This window comes from Trichoplusia ni, chromosome 13 (assembly GCF_003590095.1).
Source record: "Trichoplusia ni isolate ovarian cell line Hi5 chromosome 13, tn1, whole genome shotgun sequence".
In the NCBI taxonomy this organism is placed as follows: domain Eukaryota; kingdom Metazoa; phylum Arthropoda; class Insecta; order Lepidoptera; family Noctuidae; genus Trichoplusia; species Trichoplusia ni.
In genome coordinates this window covers 7,330,495-7,345,660 of record NC_039490.1, presented here as the reverse complement: position 1 = coordinate 7,345,660, position 15,166 = coordinate 7,330,495, and the positions used below count along the sequence as shown (strand labels likewise).

Here is a 15,166-nt window from a genome sequence, read left to right as displayed (position 1 = left end):
GTATCCGAAATCGCATATTCATGAAATCCCTGATTGCAATCATGAAATGGATGCAGATTATTTCAACCAGATAATGCCTTTTACCTGTGTTTAAGAGATTAATTTTATTTTATGTTGCTATTTATATTTGTGATGTAACAATAAGCGATAGTGAATCGTATTGATTATGGGATATCGGATACTGTGTTAAATGGATATGAATGTATGTTTGACAAATCATAACGAGTGCGACTTAATTAAGCTTAAACTTTATGCCTTAGATTAAGATGCGAGAAATATATAGGTACATATTATTTTTGAGAATTTAGCCGATAACATTCCAGCACTTTCGGCATCCAGGAAGGAGGTCCAAGGAACTTGCAGTCGGTAAAAAATAGGTTTTCTTTATTTTCGCTTCTTTTAATCCTTACACCCGACACATGTCTCATAAGTGAACAGATTTTTGCAAACAAAAAAAAACGATGAATTCTAACTAATAAAAAATGCAGTTATTCGCATTTTCCTTTTAAAAACATCTTCAATGCGGTTTCACCCAATAACCAGTCATCAAATATAAGTGGACCTTTAGATTTGGACCACCTACATCGTCAGTTATAATGATTATTAGCATATTCCGTCAAACCGCAGCTCATCGGTAAAGAAAGCCGTTGCAACGTTGAAAAGAGTTGTAAACTATGTCGTGACATGGGAAACGTCGAGTGAAACTGTCGCGATATCGAATGGTGGCAATGGCAGGTATCGAGAGGCTATTATGTGGTAGCGCTGTCATATTAGATTTTATTTGAGTTGAATGTCGTATTCTTGGATGAAAAGCTTTTTTCGAAATCAAAAATGACGATTATATATTTATTTCATGTTTAATTTTTTGTATATCCGACATTGCTACACTTTTTGGACCTGTTTGAATGAACAGCGTTAATGTAGTAAATTGTAATTTGAAAATTAGTAAAATGTACGGATTTTCTTTTTTATTATTGTTTTCTATTTCACTATTGCTTTGTATTTTTGTTTTTTTCCTCATGTTTAAAACAATAATAAAATATGAACCTTGGTTAACTGCATTTCAGAAATAGTTTCCGAACAACAACAAAATACTACAACAAATGTACTTCCCTGACACATTTTACATACAATATTCTGCACCAAATATTTCTAGGTACTCTGTTTCACGCTACAATATTCACCTTACCTTCCCTCTTTGATTACATTAAAACTGAAGTTAGACTTTCAAAACTACGGACTTCCTGTAATTTTAGAGTTTATACGGTGCAACTCTGTCTTAATGCTCAAAGTTTAAATTGAGTTTCTTGGATTTCCTCATGAAACATATTAAGCCTGTATCTAGTTTACTATGAACCCAGATATGAACGTTTACTAAGCTTTCAAACTATTGCAGTTGAGGAAACGAGACGGGATATTATACTGCATAGTGGCATCTCGCTTCCACACAAAACAATAGTCCTGCTTTGAAATATTTCGTAGTACAGGCACTAGTAGTTCGTGCAGATATGTCTGTGAAGAAATCTATAATAAAAAGAAAAAACTAGGATGCGACGAATTCTAGATAAAATTAAAAAAGAACATAATATAATTATGTATCATGCAATTTGTGAGGACACGGGTATTTATGGTGACTATTTGCATCTTAATTTAACTAAGAATTTACATAGGAATGACTGTCTTTAGAGGTGGCAACTCAGTGCTGACTTTGTATAGTGCTTTATTGAATTATGCTAGTATAATAACAAAGATTTGTATTTCATGCCGTGCATACAATCGTTGCGAGATTGTTCTGGGAGAAGGTTGCTCACATGAAGACGTGATTTATTGGGATATGGTTAAAAAGTATCTATAAATGGATGAATTGTGGGACACAAAAGAGATGTCTTAAAAACACTTGGGTTTAATTAAAAGTGTCTACAAAAAATGAAATATTATTAGATGGTTATCATAAAACCAGAAACCTTTGATTTAGTCTAACAGTGGTCTAACAATGAGGTAATTAAAATTATTGATAGAGGACAGTTATGTTACTGTACAAGTTAATATGGAAATTCTAGGTATAGTCGAATATTACAGAGCGGTCTTGAGAAGGATATAATTCAGGCGGATGGATACTCAATTTCCACGCCGATGTATCGAAGCCAGTGGCTCCATACCGACACAGGAATCTAATCTAGATATGCAAATAATATTGGAAGGCAAGACACGCCAAGTGTTTGGGAGAGGAATGGCAACATATAGTTAATACACAGATCAAGCAAGCTATGCAACTCAAATCAGCAGAAATATTATGTGAAAGTGATGGTGTTGTATGTTTGTATATGTCCATCTCTTTCTAAGTAATAAATGTTTTGTTTTTAAAACGGCTTTAAAGAGAGTTGAAAATATCTCCTAAGGGTATTTGCACACATAGTTGTTAGCGACACAAGTTTTAACACGATTAGTAGTAATTAAGTTACATTACAAAATACAAAACATGAGGTTATTTTAGTATTTTGAGATATAATTATTTTACAAAAAGTTATGTTGACGGAAAAATATGAATAATTATTATAATGTGAGTTAGTTCGTATTAAAATTTGTTACTTTGTAATTATCGTCGAAATAGCGCGCTGGAACAGCTAGTGTGTAAATGCCCTAACTGAAATGGTAGTTTCCATTTCCGCGTCATCCAAGTCGCAAACGCTTGCCTATCCTGCTCCCTAGCCAAGTGATAATCGTGCAATCAATAACGTTGATAGAATACACCAAAATGACTTTCAGAAAATATCATGCAACATAATTTTAATTCATATTGAGTTGAGACTGTAATTTGATGTGACGATAGATAAAGAAAAAAAAAAACAAATTTCAAATCTCATTTATACACCTACTATATATAAATCTCATCAGTGTTTTCTGAATTTTAGCTTTTTCTGAACAATTGGAATATCGCATATCAAAAGCTATTAGTGATTATTAGCTATTAAATCAACTATATCATTAATTTTACTCCAGATAAAAAAAACCACAGTCTTTTAGAAAGTGTAAAATAGTGCTTTCATTTATCAACGATATTTAAGCTCGTACTATCACTTGGCTAGGACCACCTGTATATCAACTATACGCTCGTATGCAACCAATTCATGCAGTATTGGTGTAAATAAGCCCACAACACTGTACACGGCTTCCACTAGAACATACCTCGTGTCCTCGCTTGGAGTTCTCTCCCTGCAAGGGAAAATAACGTGAAAATATATTCATACAACAATTTTATTTATCACAGAAAAATGGACATTTATTAACAAGTATAGGTTAGGCATTTTTACTATAAGGGAGAAAAGATTATTTTTTTCCACAATACCTACTGATTCAGACGGCAGAAATCAATGTAAGATTTTTCAATTCAATAAGATTTGTATCAACACTAGAGTAGTGGCATATGTCACCACGCCAAACCCAATGAACGCGACGTGTCGCGGGGTCGATCCCCAACTATTTTCAACATTTAGCCCACGTTTTGAGCCGAGGTGCCATCATGTGACTTGAATGTTTATGAAAAGCTCGCGACACAAGGAATAAATACATAAGCGCGGGAGTCACTTTAAAAAAATACGAAGACGTCTTTAATTCAGTCAATTTCAAGTCATCTCCGCTCACATACATGTTACAATAATATGTAACATTTCATTCAGTCCGTTAGTCATCATAGATAATAAAGCAACATTACAAAAACATAAGACGAAAGGAACAGAGTACCAACCGCCGGGGGTCAGTACAGCAAGTTTGCTCATAACAAGTGTTGTTGATCGTACGGTATCGTTGGAGACAGGTAAGTGGTGTATGTGGGTCACTGTGATACGTGACGTAACAAGGAAAACGATACCACGATGTAACGCGACTTATATTTGACCTTTAGTGCAAAAGTTTGAAAGAAAATTCTGTAGGAAAAAAAGTAAAAAAGATTGTAAGAAAAATCGGTAGAAAAACTGTTTTTAGTTAGTAGGAGTTTTTAGTGTACTTATGTATTTCATATTGAGTCAGATCGAGTCTGGATGAGGCTGGCACAGGTCCTTAGAAATTGGCACGAGAAAGAGGATGCCTATGCCCAGCAGTGAGAGGATAAAGGCTGTGAATGATGATGATGAAAGTATATAAACATAAAGGCATGTGTACTATATGTTTATCTATTACATAAGAGAAAATTATAAATAACTTTAACATGTATTGATATAGTTCACCAAAGAAAAAAAAATATATTTTATTTTACTTTTACTTGTAAAAATATAAGTCCAGATATTTACGTTCACGAAACCAAAATAAATTATTAATTTGACGAAATCAAATAAACAATCTAGTTTAGAAATATACAAAAATAAATCTAACTCAGTTTCGAAACGAAATCCTCGCAAATTGATTCCAAAGCTCAAGAACAGATCCACAAAGAACTTATTTGTAGATTTTATTTAGCCAATTTGTTGGGTACGGAAAGGTCTTCTGATTGACGGTATCAATCTTCGGAATTGAAGCAATTCAAAATGTATAAATACATAGAAATGTATAATTTGGAACTCCTTATAAGTTGAGACAAAGAATTTAGTGGTCTACGAGAATGTTAGACATTGAAATAAAATTAAACCGCGATAAAATCCGTAAAAGTAGTTTTATTTCAATTATTACAAAGAATTTATGTAAAAAAAAATAGTGACAGGCTAAGTTTAGTATATCGCGTTGGAGATTAGTTTAAACTATTCATAAGTAATCTTTTCAGAGCGGTTCAAACAACAGACAGCCATACAAAACTATATAATATAGCACCAGTGTAATGACATTGTATTTAAAGGTATCAATCATTGTGAACTAGTTACTAAACTATTTTAAAATAGGGAAAAATATAACTTTGTGTATTACTTTAAAATTTACTCGATTTTTAACTTTACTAAACTGACCCGGAGGACCGGGTGTTGTGGCACACCTTGGGGGCCGGCCTATGTCCAGCAGTGAATCGATTGAATGATTGAAACTAAGAACCTAGTATTTCTGTTTGCAAAAAATAATATGAAATAATAATATAGGCGATGCTTGATTGTAAATTTCCCTTAACAATTGAAACGTATCTATTGAACGGAATTAAAACCTTCTCGGAACCATACAAGATAGGTTTTCTTTGCAAGAACCTTATCAGTGTGACGTCACGACGATACAATTTTGAAGGTAGTGTTCAGTCAACATTGCGCAAACCTGGCTCGGTGCGCCATTGGTGAAGGTTGCTCAAATATTTGCGGCTGATATTGAAACTTTGCTTGTTCAGGCGATAGTTTTGTGTGGTGAGAGATAGTGTAGTTATTTATATCATAATATCTAGGTGTAAATTTAAATAATGCAGTGAAGGTGCTGTATTTTTACTTGAAAAAATGTTTTCACACTGTTTAGGGAACTACTATCATTTATTTAGCTTATGTAACAACGATTTCATATGTTGAGAGATGACCGGATGCATCCGTGTCTCAAATTTTAATCAAACAAAACAAAAAATACACGGTGAAGAAAATAAACGGCGCATTGGTCACATACTAAACACACAGTCACCATAATTTATCAAAATTCGGAATCTATTTTGCAGACAGACGCATCAAACTTATAACACCCCATCGGGGGTTAAAAATAGTCGTTTTCTATGGACAGAAACTGAATAAGTGTTAGTCGTACCCAATTCGCTTACCACTGACCCTGTCTCAAACTAAGAATCACTCAAACTAGTGAAAAGGGAGATAAAATACCACCATTTGAAAACTTGAGTTGTGGAAGCGAGACGTCAATATAAGTCTTATATAGCGCGGTCTCGCTTCCACACTGGAACAGTTATATAGGTCTCAGGGCGGAAACATTTACAGTCTGCATAATACAATAATTTTCATATTTAAACGTTATACAGTTCGCCGATAACGCGATGATTATGTAGGAGCTGATAGCATCGGAAGATTCTTACCACTTCACTTACATAAATACACACTTCTAGTGTTACGTACCTGAATAGTATAGAAGTTAGTTTTATATAAGTTTCAAGTGCTAAGTTTAAACATCCTTAGAAGGCATTTTCGTAATATTTGACTACCTACTTGGTTTAACGCTATCCAAAAATAGTCTATACGTTACTGCTAGCAACTTCTTTTTGTACCTATTTAGAAAATTTGTTTTTGGTACGTAACATTAATTAATTTATTTATTTGATGAAAATAATTCTTCAATGACTTTTTTTGCAAAATATTACATTTCAAGACCGTTGATAAACAAGTTATTTCCATCATGTTATCACATTACAAATTACCTTCAACATAGAGACATCAAGCCCACTGTTTCCTATTTATTAATTAAGGTAATCAATACCCATCTCACATCCTCATGTAGGCGGATATCCAAACAATATTAAGACCCGAATTTCTTCTTAATTTACCATTGTTTGTGGAAGATTCTTTCGTGTTTTGTAATTGGAGAAAAGAGAAAATGACAAAACAAACGATGATAAAACAAATTTGATAAGTTGGTGGACAGAGTATATGGATAGTATTATAAGCAGCCTTTTGATCAGGGCTGGATCTAGGGGCCCAGGGGCCCCGAGGCCTTGAAGCAACAAAAGGAGCGGGGGCCCCCTTGGTTCAAGTTACTTTCATTCAGTGAAAAAATTATCGAGCATTTTTGCACTGGCCTAAAGTGCCTTATGGATAATACGGCACTGCTTTTGATAGCTTAGTTTTGTTGCTATCTTGGGCCATGTAAGTCTGCTCTTCCATAGAACTAAGGTAGGTATTCCTTGGCAGGTACCCCATCTCAGTTTAAGAATTCTAATTCTCAAATGTGAGAACTCTTGTTCTCAACAAGGCCTCTGCATGGTGAACCTGTGTTCGCGTGTACGCTTTTAAAAAGGACCGGGTCACTTCATATGGAAATACCTACATAAAAATAATGAAGCAAACAAAGTTTCATAGCTTTGGCAAGTTTAATTTAAAAAGCAAAACATCAGAAACGAAAAAAAGTGAAACTTATACATATATTATTTTGCATCAACTTCAGGCCCCTAAAAGCATGGACGGTCACATTGAAATAACAAGGCCAGTGCGTGTTAAACCTGTGTCCCAGTATAAGTATTTCAAAATATACTGGTTCCAACACATACTCCTGTAGCTAGGGACTTAAAAATAAAGATGTAAACTACCTGCATATTAATAGCGAAATGGATCCCTACAGATCAATAATTGGGTAGTAAATCTAACAAGGCGTATCACAAATCTCTCCGAGAAATTAACGCGGGAATCAACATGTCAATACACCGGCTACATGCTGTGCGCCTACGCAGACGTCTAGGGCAGGGGTTTCAAACATTTTATACGTGTGGTTTAATTACAATGCTGATTTAGTTTATAGTGTGATTCCAAGTTAACTTTAAAGAAAAGTTATCACATATAAAAAAATATTGATTTAGACGTTGATTTAAAAAGAAACATTGTTTTTTTTACTTAAAAATATGATTTACCGTATGTATTTAACAAAATAACGGTAGGTATATTTAATGAAGAATGTTACATTATAGTCCAGTAACTTAGACAAAACGTGCGTTTAGCTCACTACAAATCTTTTGTAAATAACCGCAATTAGCTTGAAAAGCGTAATTTTAAGATCCAAATTTTAAATAAAACTGTAAAGATATTAATAGTATTTTCTAAGAATGATACATATCAAGAATGATACATACCTTTCATTTAAACATCAAACTAGTTCCAGTTTACAAAAGGTTCTGCGCCCCTGGCGCAGACGCTACGCGCGTGTAATTGGTGCACGCGAGCTAATGATTAAGTTTTTAGCCAGCTGTCTGTATGCGTCGGAATCTGATGTGATTATAGGTAGCAGGGGACTACTATCACTTCTAAAAACAATATTATCTTGTGTAAGAAAGAGTAAGCATTATACACCGTATAGTCGTGTCTCTTTTTCACATACGCAAAAGCGTTACTTTAATTCGAGGTGGTAGGTCCTCAGTTCGTTCTATACAATTAGCTTGTTACTTTCTGATCATTGTTTATATCAGAGTATTAAGTTAAGAATTTAGAATGTTGACTACGTTTTGGTAGCCTACCTACATACCACTTGTTAAATTACATGGTTGGGATTCACCGAAGATTTTGACCTCTTGTATGGAACTCTCTCTTTTTTAATAGATGACTGTGGTTTTATTTAACAATTATTGAGTACTTAATTTGAGGTTAGCGCTCCTAAACAAGCGTTAACGCTGATTCAAAAATGTGGACTACCACTGCTTACTTTGTAATGTCTATTACAATCAATTCTATACTTTTCGTCATTATGAGCATTTGACACCAAAGCGCATCCTTTAATAAAAAAACCGTTGATCCGCACTACATAAACTTGTACTACGATAAATTCCAAAAACCGTTGTTTTCAAAACAATAACATACAAAAAAAGCAACGACAATATTTGAACGTGTTTCGTCACGTGTGTTTAAATATTTTGTCGGCTCCGGTCAAAGCGATTTCACGGTTCGTCGCTTCGCCGAGTGTACACAGGAGTGCCGAATTTCGGTACGCTTTTAGTTAATTCATTGATTATACTGAAAAGTATGCAACAGGTCTCTCTATTCTACCTATTGTTGGGTGTCGGTGAAAATTGTTCCGGATCACGAATTTAAATGGATTTCGGGTTTATTGAAAATATCACGTTTGTGGATAACAAAAACTGGTCAAATGCGTCGGTATTGGTTAGCTAAGGTCCCCGTGCAACTAAAGTGGGTCACCCATCAAGTTTATTACCGTGCCAACGTTCTAGCTACAGGACAAACAGCGAAACCAGAAAAACCAGCGGGCACGAAACCCTAAGAACAAATCTCTATCATAAATTTTCATCAGCGGATGACATTTCTTTCTAGGTTTTACTCATATTCTACATGAAAATTGTACATTTTCATTACCAACACAAACAATATTTCTGTAAAGAATAGGATAGCCGATAAACTTGTTTAAAACTCTTCAACGATGATCTTATATGCGAACAACTTAGCTAAGTGGTGCGCTGACTTTTAAAGTGTAACAGGAGAAAATTAAAATATCCCTTATTTACTACTGGTTCTTCTCTCTTATGCAGAAGCAACGAGCATAGATTGAGCTTGTTCACTTGCAGGATAGTGATATAATACAATTGATCCCATAATTGGTGCTACAACGCTGGCTGTTAAGTTCAGCGCCAACTAATTAATGAACTGCTAGTGTTTGTGACAAGTTCGTAATAACAATTAATTGTCCAGTGACCTGGCAAGTGACGGGTTTCCTTTTTTTATAGAGGCTTCATTTAAACTGTAAATGTTTGGTGAACACTAACTAAAGATGGTAGGTATTTGTAGTTTTTTTCATCTAGGTCGAGTAGGACTATTTTTAGGATGTAGTTTGTATTCAAAATGTAATGTGTGGAATAAGTTCTAAGAATGAAAGACATGGAATTTTTCGTCCCTCAAGCAGTATTTCTGTATTCATGCAGTTATTTCTCAAAACTAGAGACTGGAGTATTTGGAGTAGATATTATTAAAACAATACAAGTTAACGCAGTAAAATATGATTCGCTATTAGTCAAATACGTATCAAGTTGACGAGATGCGATACTTGATTTGAAATAGGTATTACTATAAATGAAGATGTCATAGTCAATGATTTTGATGAAGCTATATCAGGGTCATCAATGATCTATCTTTGTCTATATAGAAAGAAACATTTTTAAAGCAGTGGGAAATTTACAGGCTGATGTTATTATTATTTATTTTAGGGCTGAAAAGAATGTTGCAAATCATGCACGCAATATTGAAGTTTTCATACATGTTAGATTGTTAAGTAGTGTCGTTGTGAGCGTGCATAATGTTACGTGGGCTCGAAGAGGAATCATAGTTTGATGGCGATTATAATGTTGGCCTCAATGCACTTGCAATTGTAAAACATTAATAATAACGTCTTTACGATTCTCGTAGTAATAAACTTTGTATTGTGTCAGGGTTTCCGAGATGGCATACGAAGACGAGCCGTCATTTGCAAAAGGTCTGCTAAGAACAAATTATTGTTGGGTAGCGGTTATTACAAATCGACAAATCGGTAACACCAAAGCTTAAAGTACCTTCAACAAATTGAAAAACCCATTGGAATTTAAAAACGTCTTAAAAATCATGTTTTTTTTTATTAACGACTTCCGCACTTAGGTGTTTATCCTTAAGTCGCGCAAATGTCACACACATTCAAAAAACATGCAGAAACAACATTATCCCACATTGGTTGCAAAGATGACAGTATCGGTCAGTTCACATCTGCCAAAAAACACTAAAATATTACTTTTGAATTACAAACTTGTTTCTATGAGTTTATTATTCTATGATTTCGTCCTTGGCGAGTCGAAGATGCGAAGATGTCCCTATTGATACTACTGTACATATTCTTGTGTTGCGGCTTGCTCAAGTATTTTTCTGCAGATTTATAATGATATCTGAGTACGAGAAGATTACGTCAAAAGGTTAATTACGATCTACAATTAGTATTGTAATGATAATACACTAGGTAGGTAGTATAATAAATAATTGAATGTGAAATCATCATTAATAACTGAATATTAAACTTCATTATTATACGTTGGAAAGAGGATGTTTTCTACATTGAAATTTGAGACATTGATAAAATTCATTGAGACATTGATAAAATTTTACAAAAGTGTTCCATACTAACAGGCCAAGGAAATTTGCAAACACTACCCATCAAATTTACGCTTAGCTATCAACGGTCATGAAGTACAGCCTAGAGACACACAGCCGGACAGACAGTTGAGCCTTAGCAACAGGGTTCCGTTTTTACCCTTTGGGTATGAAACCTTTAAAAGCACTCGTATTAAAACGTCATGAGCTTTATGATGGAGTACAATATTTTATACTAAAAATCCCATATCAGCTATTTACCGGTTTACTGCAGAGTTTACGTCTACAGTTTACATGAGGACGCTTCAAAGATGCAGTACAATTTTATTCGGTCCCTGTTTGGGCGACATTACGAAACATACCCTTTATAAGCTAATGGATGACTTCCTGTGACAATAATACAAGCGACACACAATCCCTTTGGGAAACAGAATATCAGACCGTATAGTATGTCTAGTATTATCAAATTGATTAAGTTGGGCTTGGTAAACATAAGTACTTTATACATATTATTATTCATTACATCATTTGCTTTTAAGGTACTTAGGATGCAATTACTTTCAATTGACAATTAATCTCGCACTTAAACACTATGATTGATAAAGACAAAACTCTATTTCAAATTTACTGTTTAAAAAAACTACTTCTCCATCATCACATATTTTGCTCTTTTACTCTCAGAATTTTCGTCACAAGAGTTTAAGTGACAATTGCAGCCTTGTCAGGCATTTCTGAACATCATTATTAATATTCAAACGAGCGTTGATTTAGAGTTTACCGGCACCAAAATTCAGCGACAACCCTTTTGACAAGCGATATTCGTGATGTTTCGCGTGAAATTGAGTTAACTCATACGTCAACACCCCTGGGACATACCCACCCTGGTTGTCACTAGAGGAAGCATGATAGCGCACTATATGGCCTAAAGCGACGTCTCCTTTGCCCTGTGGTGACAATTTTCATTTAAGTTAATTGCACTTTGCCAAATATATTCGTTGTGGACTTTAAGTCCAATATAAATTCTCAAATGATAATTGCGATGGATTTTAGGCTGTGATATAACGCTTGGTCAGTATTATTCGTAGTTGATGCGATCTCCCCAAAATGCACCGAACTTAGTATCATACCAAAATTTTATATTCGATTTGGCTTACCAATTTGCTCGCTAATTATTTTTGCAGTGAGCGGATTCGAGTACATTTCTTCTCCAGATCAGTATTTTTGTCACAACCAATAAATTACTCAGTGTGTGCTCGGGTTGAGGGGTGGAAAACCTTTATAAGCAATTAATATCAGCTGTTATTGGTGTCGAGTCACCGCTTGATTCATTACTATGTCAGGGTTGTAGCCTGATCATCTGCGTGTCATGAGTAGTTTGCGTAGTCGGAGACTTAATCAGTACGGCAGGTACCTATCTATTATGTGCAAATTGTTTCTGCTTTGAATATCAGGTCTCTTTTACATAATTATAGTGAGGATGATTTGTTTGTTTGAACGTTTCTTAGTGGTTTCTTAGGTTTACGCGAATGTTAGACATAATGCACAACGCCAGAATGCACTGTTTACCTGGACTATCTTACTACGTCCTTTTATTAACCCATAAAACTTGTACCTATACCGTTCAGACTTTCCGGATCTTCGAAAACCGTGCATTTTTACCTCTCACGATTTGATATTCCATACAAAACGCTACCTCACACTGCATACCCACAGCAGTTTGCATATGAAAGGCGAAGTGCCACAAGTACCACAACTATTTACAACGAGAAACCCGTCCCGTTCGGGTATCCCAGGCAATAATATTTGGTACAACTTTCGTAATAACAGAACTAGTTTGCCTAGGTATCATTAGTAGGAATTCAGGCGAATATGCACCATTCCAGTTTGGAGCGATTACGGTTAAGTGGTCCTTGTAATTAATATATGATTATGGACTGTGCTTGGACTAATATTATACAGTTTATATGTTGAAATTTTTCGCTGAGAATCTCCTCAAATATGCAAAAAAATTAAGTAAGATTTTTTATTTGATTATAGCGCGCTTTATGTGTTAGTGCAAATTAAAAATTGATCCAAAAAAATCCTGTAATTGAAGAACTTTCAAACAATTTTTCTTTGTGGACGCTTGGAAATACGACCTTTTTTGGACACGGGCCGTTCAGAATTCGTGGACTAGGAATGACGTCACGAAATTAAATACTAGGCAGTGCAAACGACCTGTTTAGGAGTGACGCAAGCACTCATCTGCAAGCGTTTTATTTCGGGAGGTTACCAGACGCAACGATTTATTTATTTACATCGAGTATCGATGAAAACTATATGAACAGTCGATCAGTGCACCCACTACGAATATCTGAAGCAAGACTTTTCCTATCGAAGAAGCATGACAGTGCACTACGCGGTGTAGTACGGCGTCTCGCTTTCTCAATAACGACAGCTTTTCTTTAAGGTTTCATAGTACGGGGGCTGAGCAGGTAGAATGGAATGCGAAGAATGGTATGCTCAAGTTTTCTCTGTAGTGCTTTTCGTACAAATAAATGTACGCCTACAGAAACATTTCTTTACACAATAAAAATAGTTTCACTTCCATTATTTTACTGTTCAGAGATTGCGATAATATGATGTTTAATAAAGCTCTTTTAGAACGGTTGGAGAAGTTGTAGGTGTTTTTGCACGACAAGAGTTGCGATCATAGTAATCTTATGATCAATAAAACTGATGAAGTATGAATCGGACTCAAAACAATGAGGGTCCTGCACAAATAGGCTAGAGATAATTAATCAGCCAAAAAATTTATCACCGTACCAACTGTTTCATAACCTTGATTTTTTAGTTTCAGTTTAATTAGAATGCTAAAAATAAGAAGTCTGGAAATTCTTTGTTGTTTCCTTTCAACATTTATCAATACACAGTCATAGAAGTTTAATTACCAGCCAGCAACACAGTTCCTGATTCAACTTGTATTTTTAACTAAAAGTTAGTAAAGAAATTGTTATTGTTGTAAATTGTTACATTATTATAATATACAAATTTAAACCAGCTTAATAGAGATGCAAAAGCATTAAAATTATAACATACATACATTTAAATAAGTAAGTGCGATAAAGAAGGAGACATTTTTTAAAATTCAAACATGTCACTTTTTGTAGCTTGTGAGTGATATAATTTTGCGCCAAGAGATAATACATCTGCATGATAAGCTATCTGATAATTTTGAGCGTAGTACCGGTATAACGTTTTCTTTGAAGTGTTACATCATTATTTAATTTCTTCCGTAATTTTGGAATGAGTTGCTGTCGGCCCACGCTTGTTGCAATAGGAAAACAAAATGTATTTTTATAAATGTTGGTCAGTGTGACTTCTTGTGTTTAGTTTGAAGTATTAATCTGCTTACGTTAATAACACATTCAGTTTCACAACAAAACTTTGAAAATGATAACGATTGTGATTGTTTAATTAATGTAGTAATAGAAAGAGAGAAGAAGCTATTTATGTGTCTATTCAAGTCTATTGTAACTTAGTCTTAGCACATACATGCATTGTAAGACAATTTTTGAGTAAGATGCCATAGTCAAAGTAAAACAGGACATGAATGGAAAGTTTGAATCTATACTAATATATAAAGCTGAAGAGTTTGTTTGTTTGAACGCGCTAATCTCAGGAACTACAGGTTTAAATTGAAAAAATATTTTTGTGTTGAATAGACCATTAATCGAGGAAGGTTTGAGGCTATATACCATCACGCTGTGACTAATAGGAGCGAAGAAAATTTCATACCTTATATCTTTTAACCACGCGGACGAAGTCGCGGGCATCAGCTAGTTTCTAGGTAAGATTACTCCATAAACCTTGTTACCATCTTCATCTCTTACAAGTTTTAAGATTAAGCAGTATTTTACTTTAGTTTGTCTTACCATCGGGTACACTTTTTTTAAGAATGGGACTATAAAGTTTCGTGCCTCAATTAAAATACTGCATTAATACGACAACTGCTCGCAAGTGAAGTTAGGTTAGTAACTATAGGAATCGATAGTACATCGACGGCAATGTAAATAAATAATCTGTATTAGTTTGTATTCAGCGGAATGGGGACACTGGTCAAGGAACCCTGGTCAACATTAGTCGATCGATTTCAAGAACTCTGTCCCGGTTACTTTGAAGTACTTTAAACTAGTTTGACTTTTGTAAATTTATGGAATAATTTATGTTACATATTAAACCATAATTTATGTTTCATATTTTAAATTAAATATTATTCTAGTATCTGCTCTTTACACACGTTTTAATAATTATAGACTGAATAGTTTAGTAATTAAATACTGAAGGTTTTGTGGCCACCATAATTAACTATTTGTGAACTATTTGTTAAAAAAAAATGGTCCGATATTTAAATATTACACCCTTAAATACTCATTTTAAAAGTATATTGACTTATCATACTTGCTCTACCA

At 34.4% G+C, this 15,166-nt stretch overlaps 1 protein-coding gene across 3 annotated transcripts in view; it reads right to left on the bottom strand.

The window, feature by feature from the left end:
* Positions 1-15,166, bottom strand: part of LOC113500306 (protein kinase C and casein kinase substrate in neurons protein 1-like) — a 59,517-nt gene that overhangs the window by 16,603 nt on the left and 27,748 nt on the right. For 2 of the 3 annotated variants that reach the window (XM_026881049.1, XM_026881051.1), the window contains exon 4: positions 3,187-3,213. The exons of the other annotated variant lie outside the window; for it this stretch is intronic. In XM_026881049.1, coding sequence (XP_026736850.1) covers positions 3,187-3,213 — 27 coding nt within the window. The remainder of the gene's footprint in view (positions 1-3,186; positions 3,214-15,166) is intronic. 3 annotated transcript variants of the gene reach the window in all.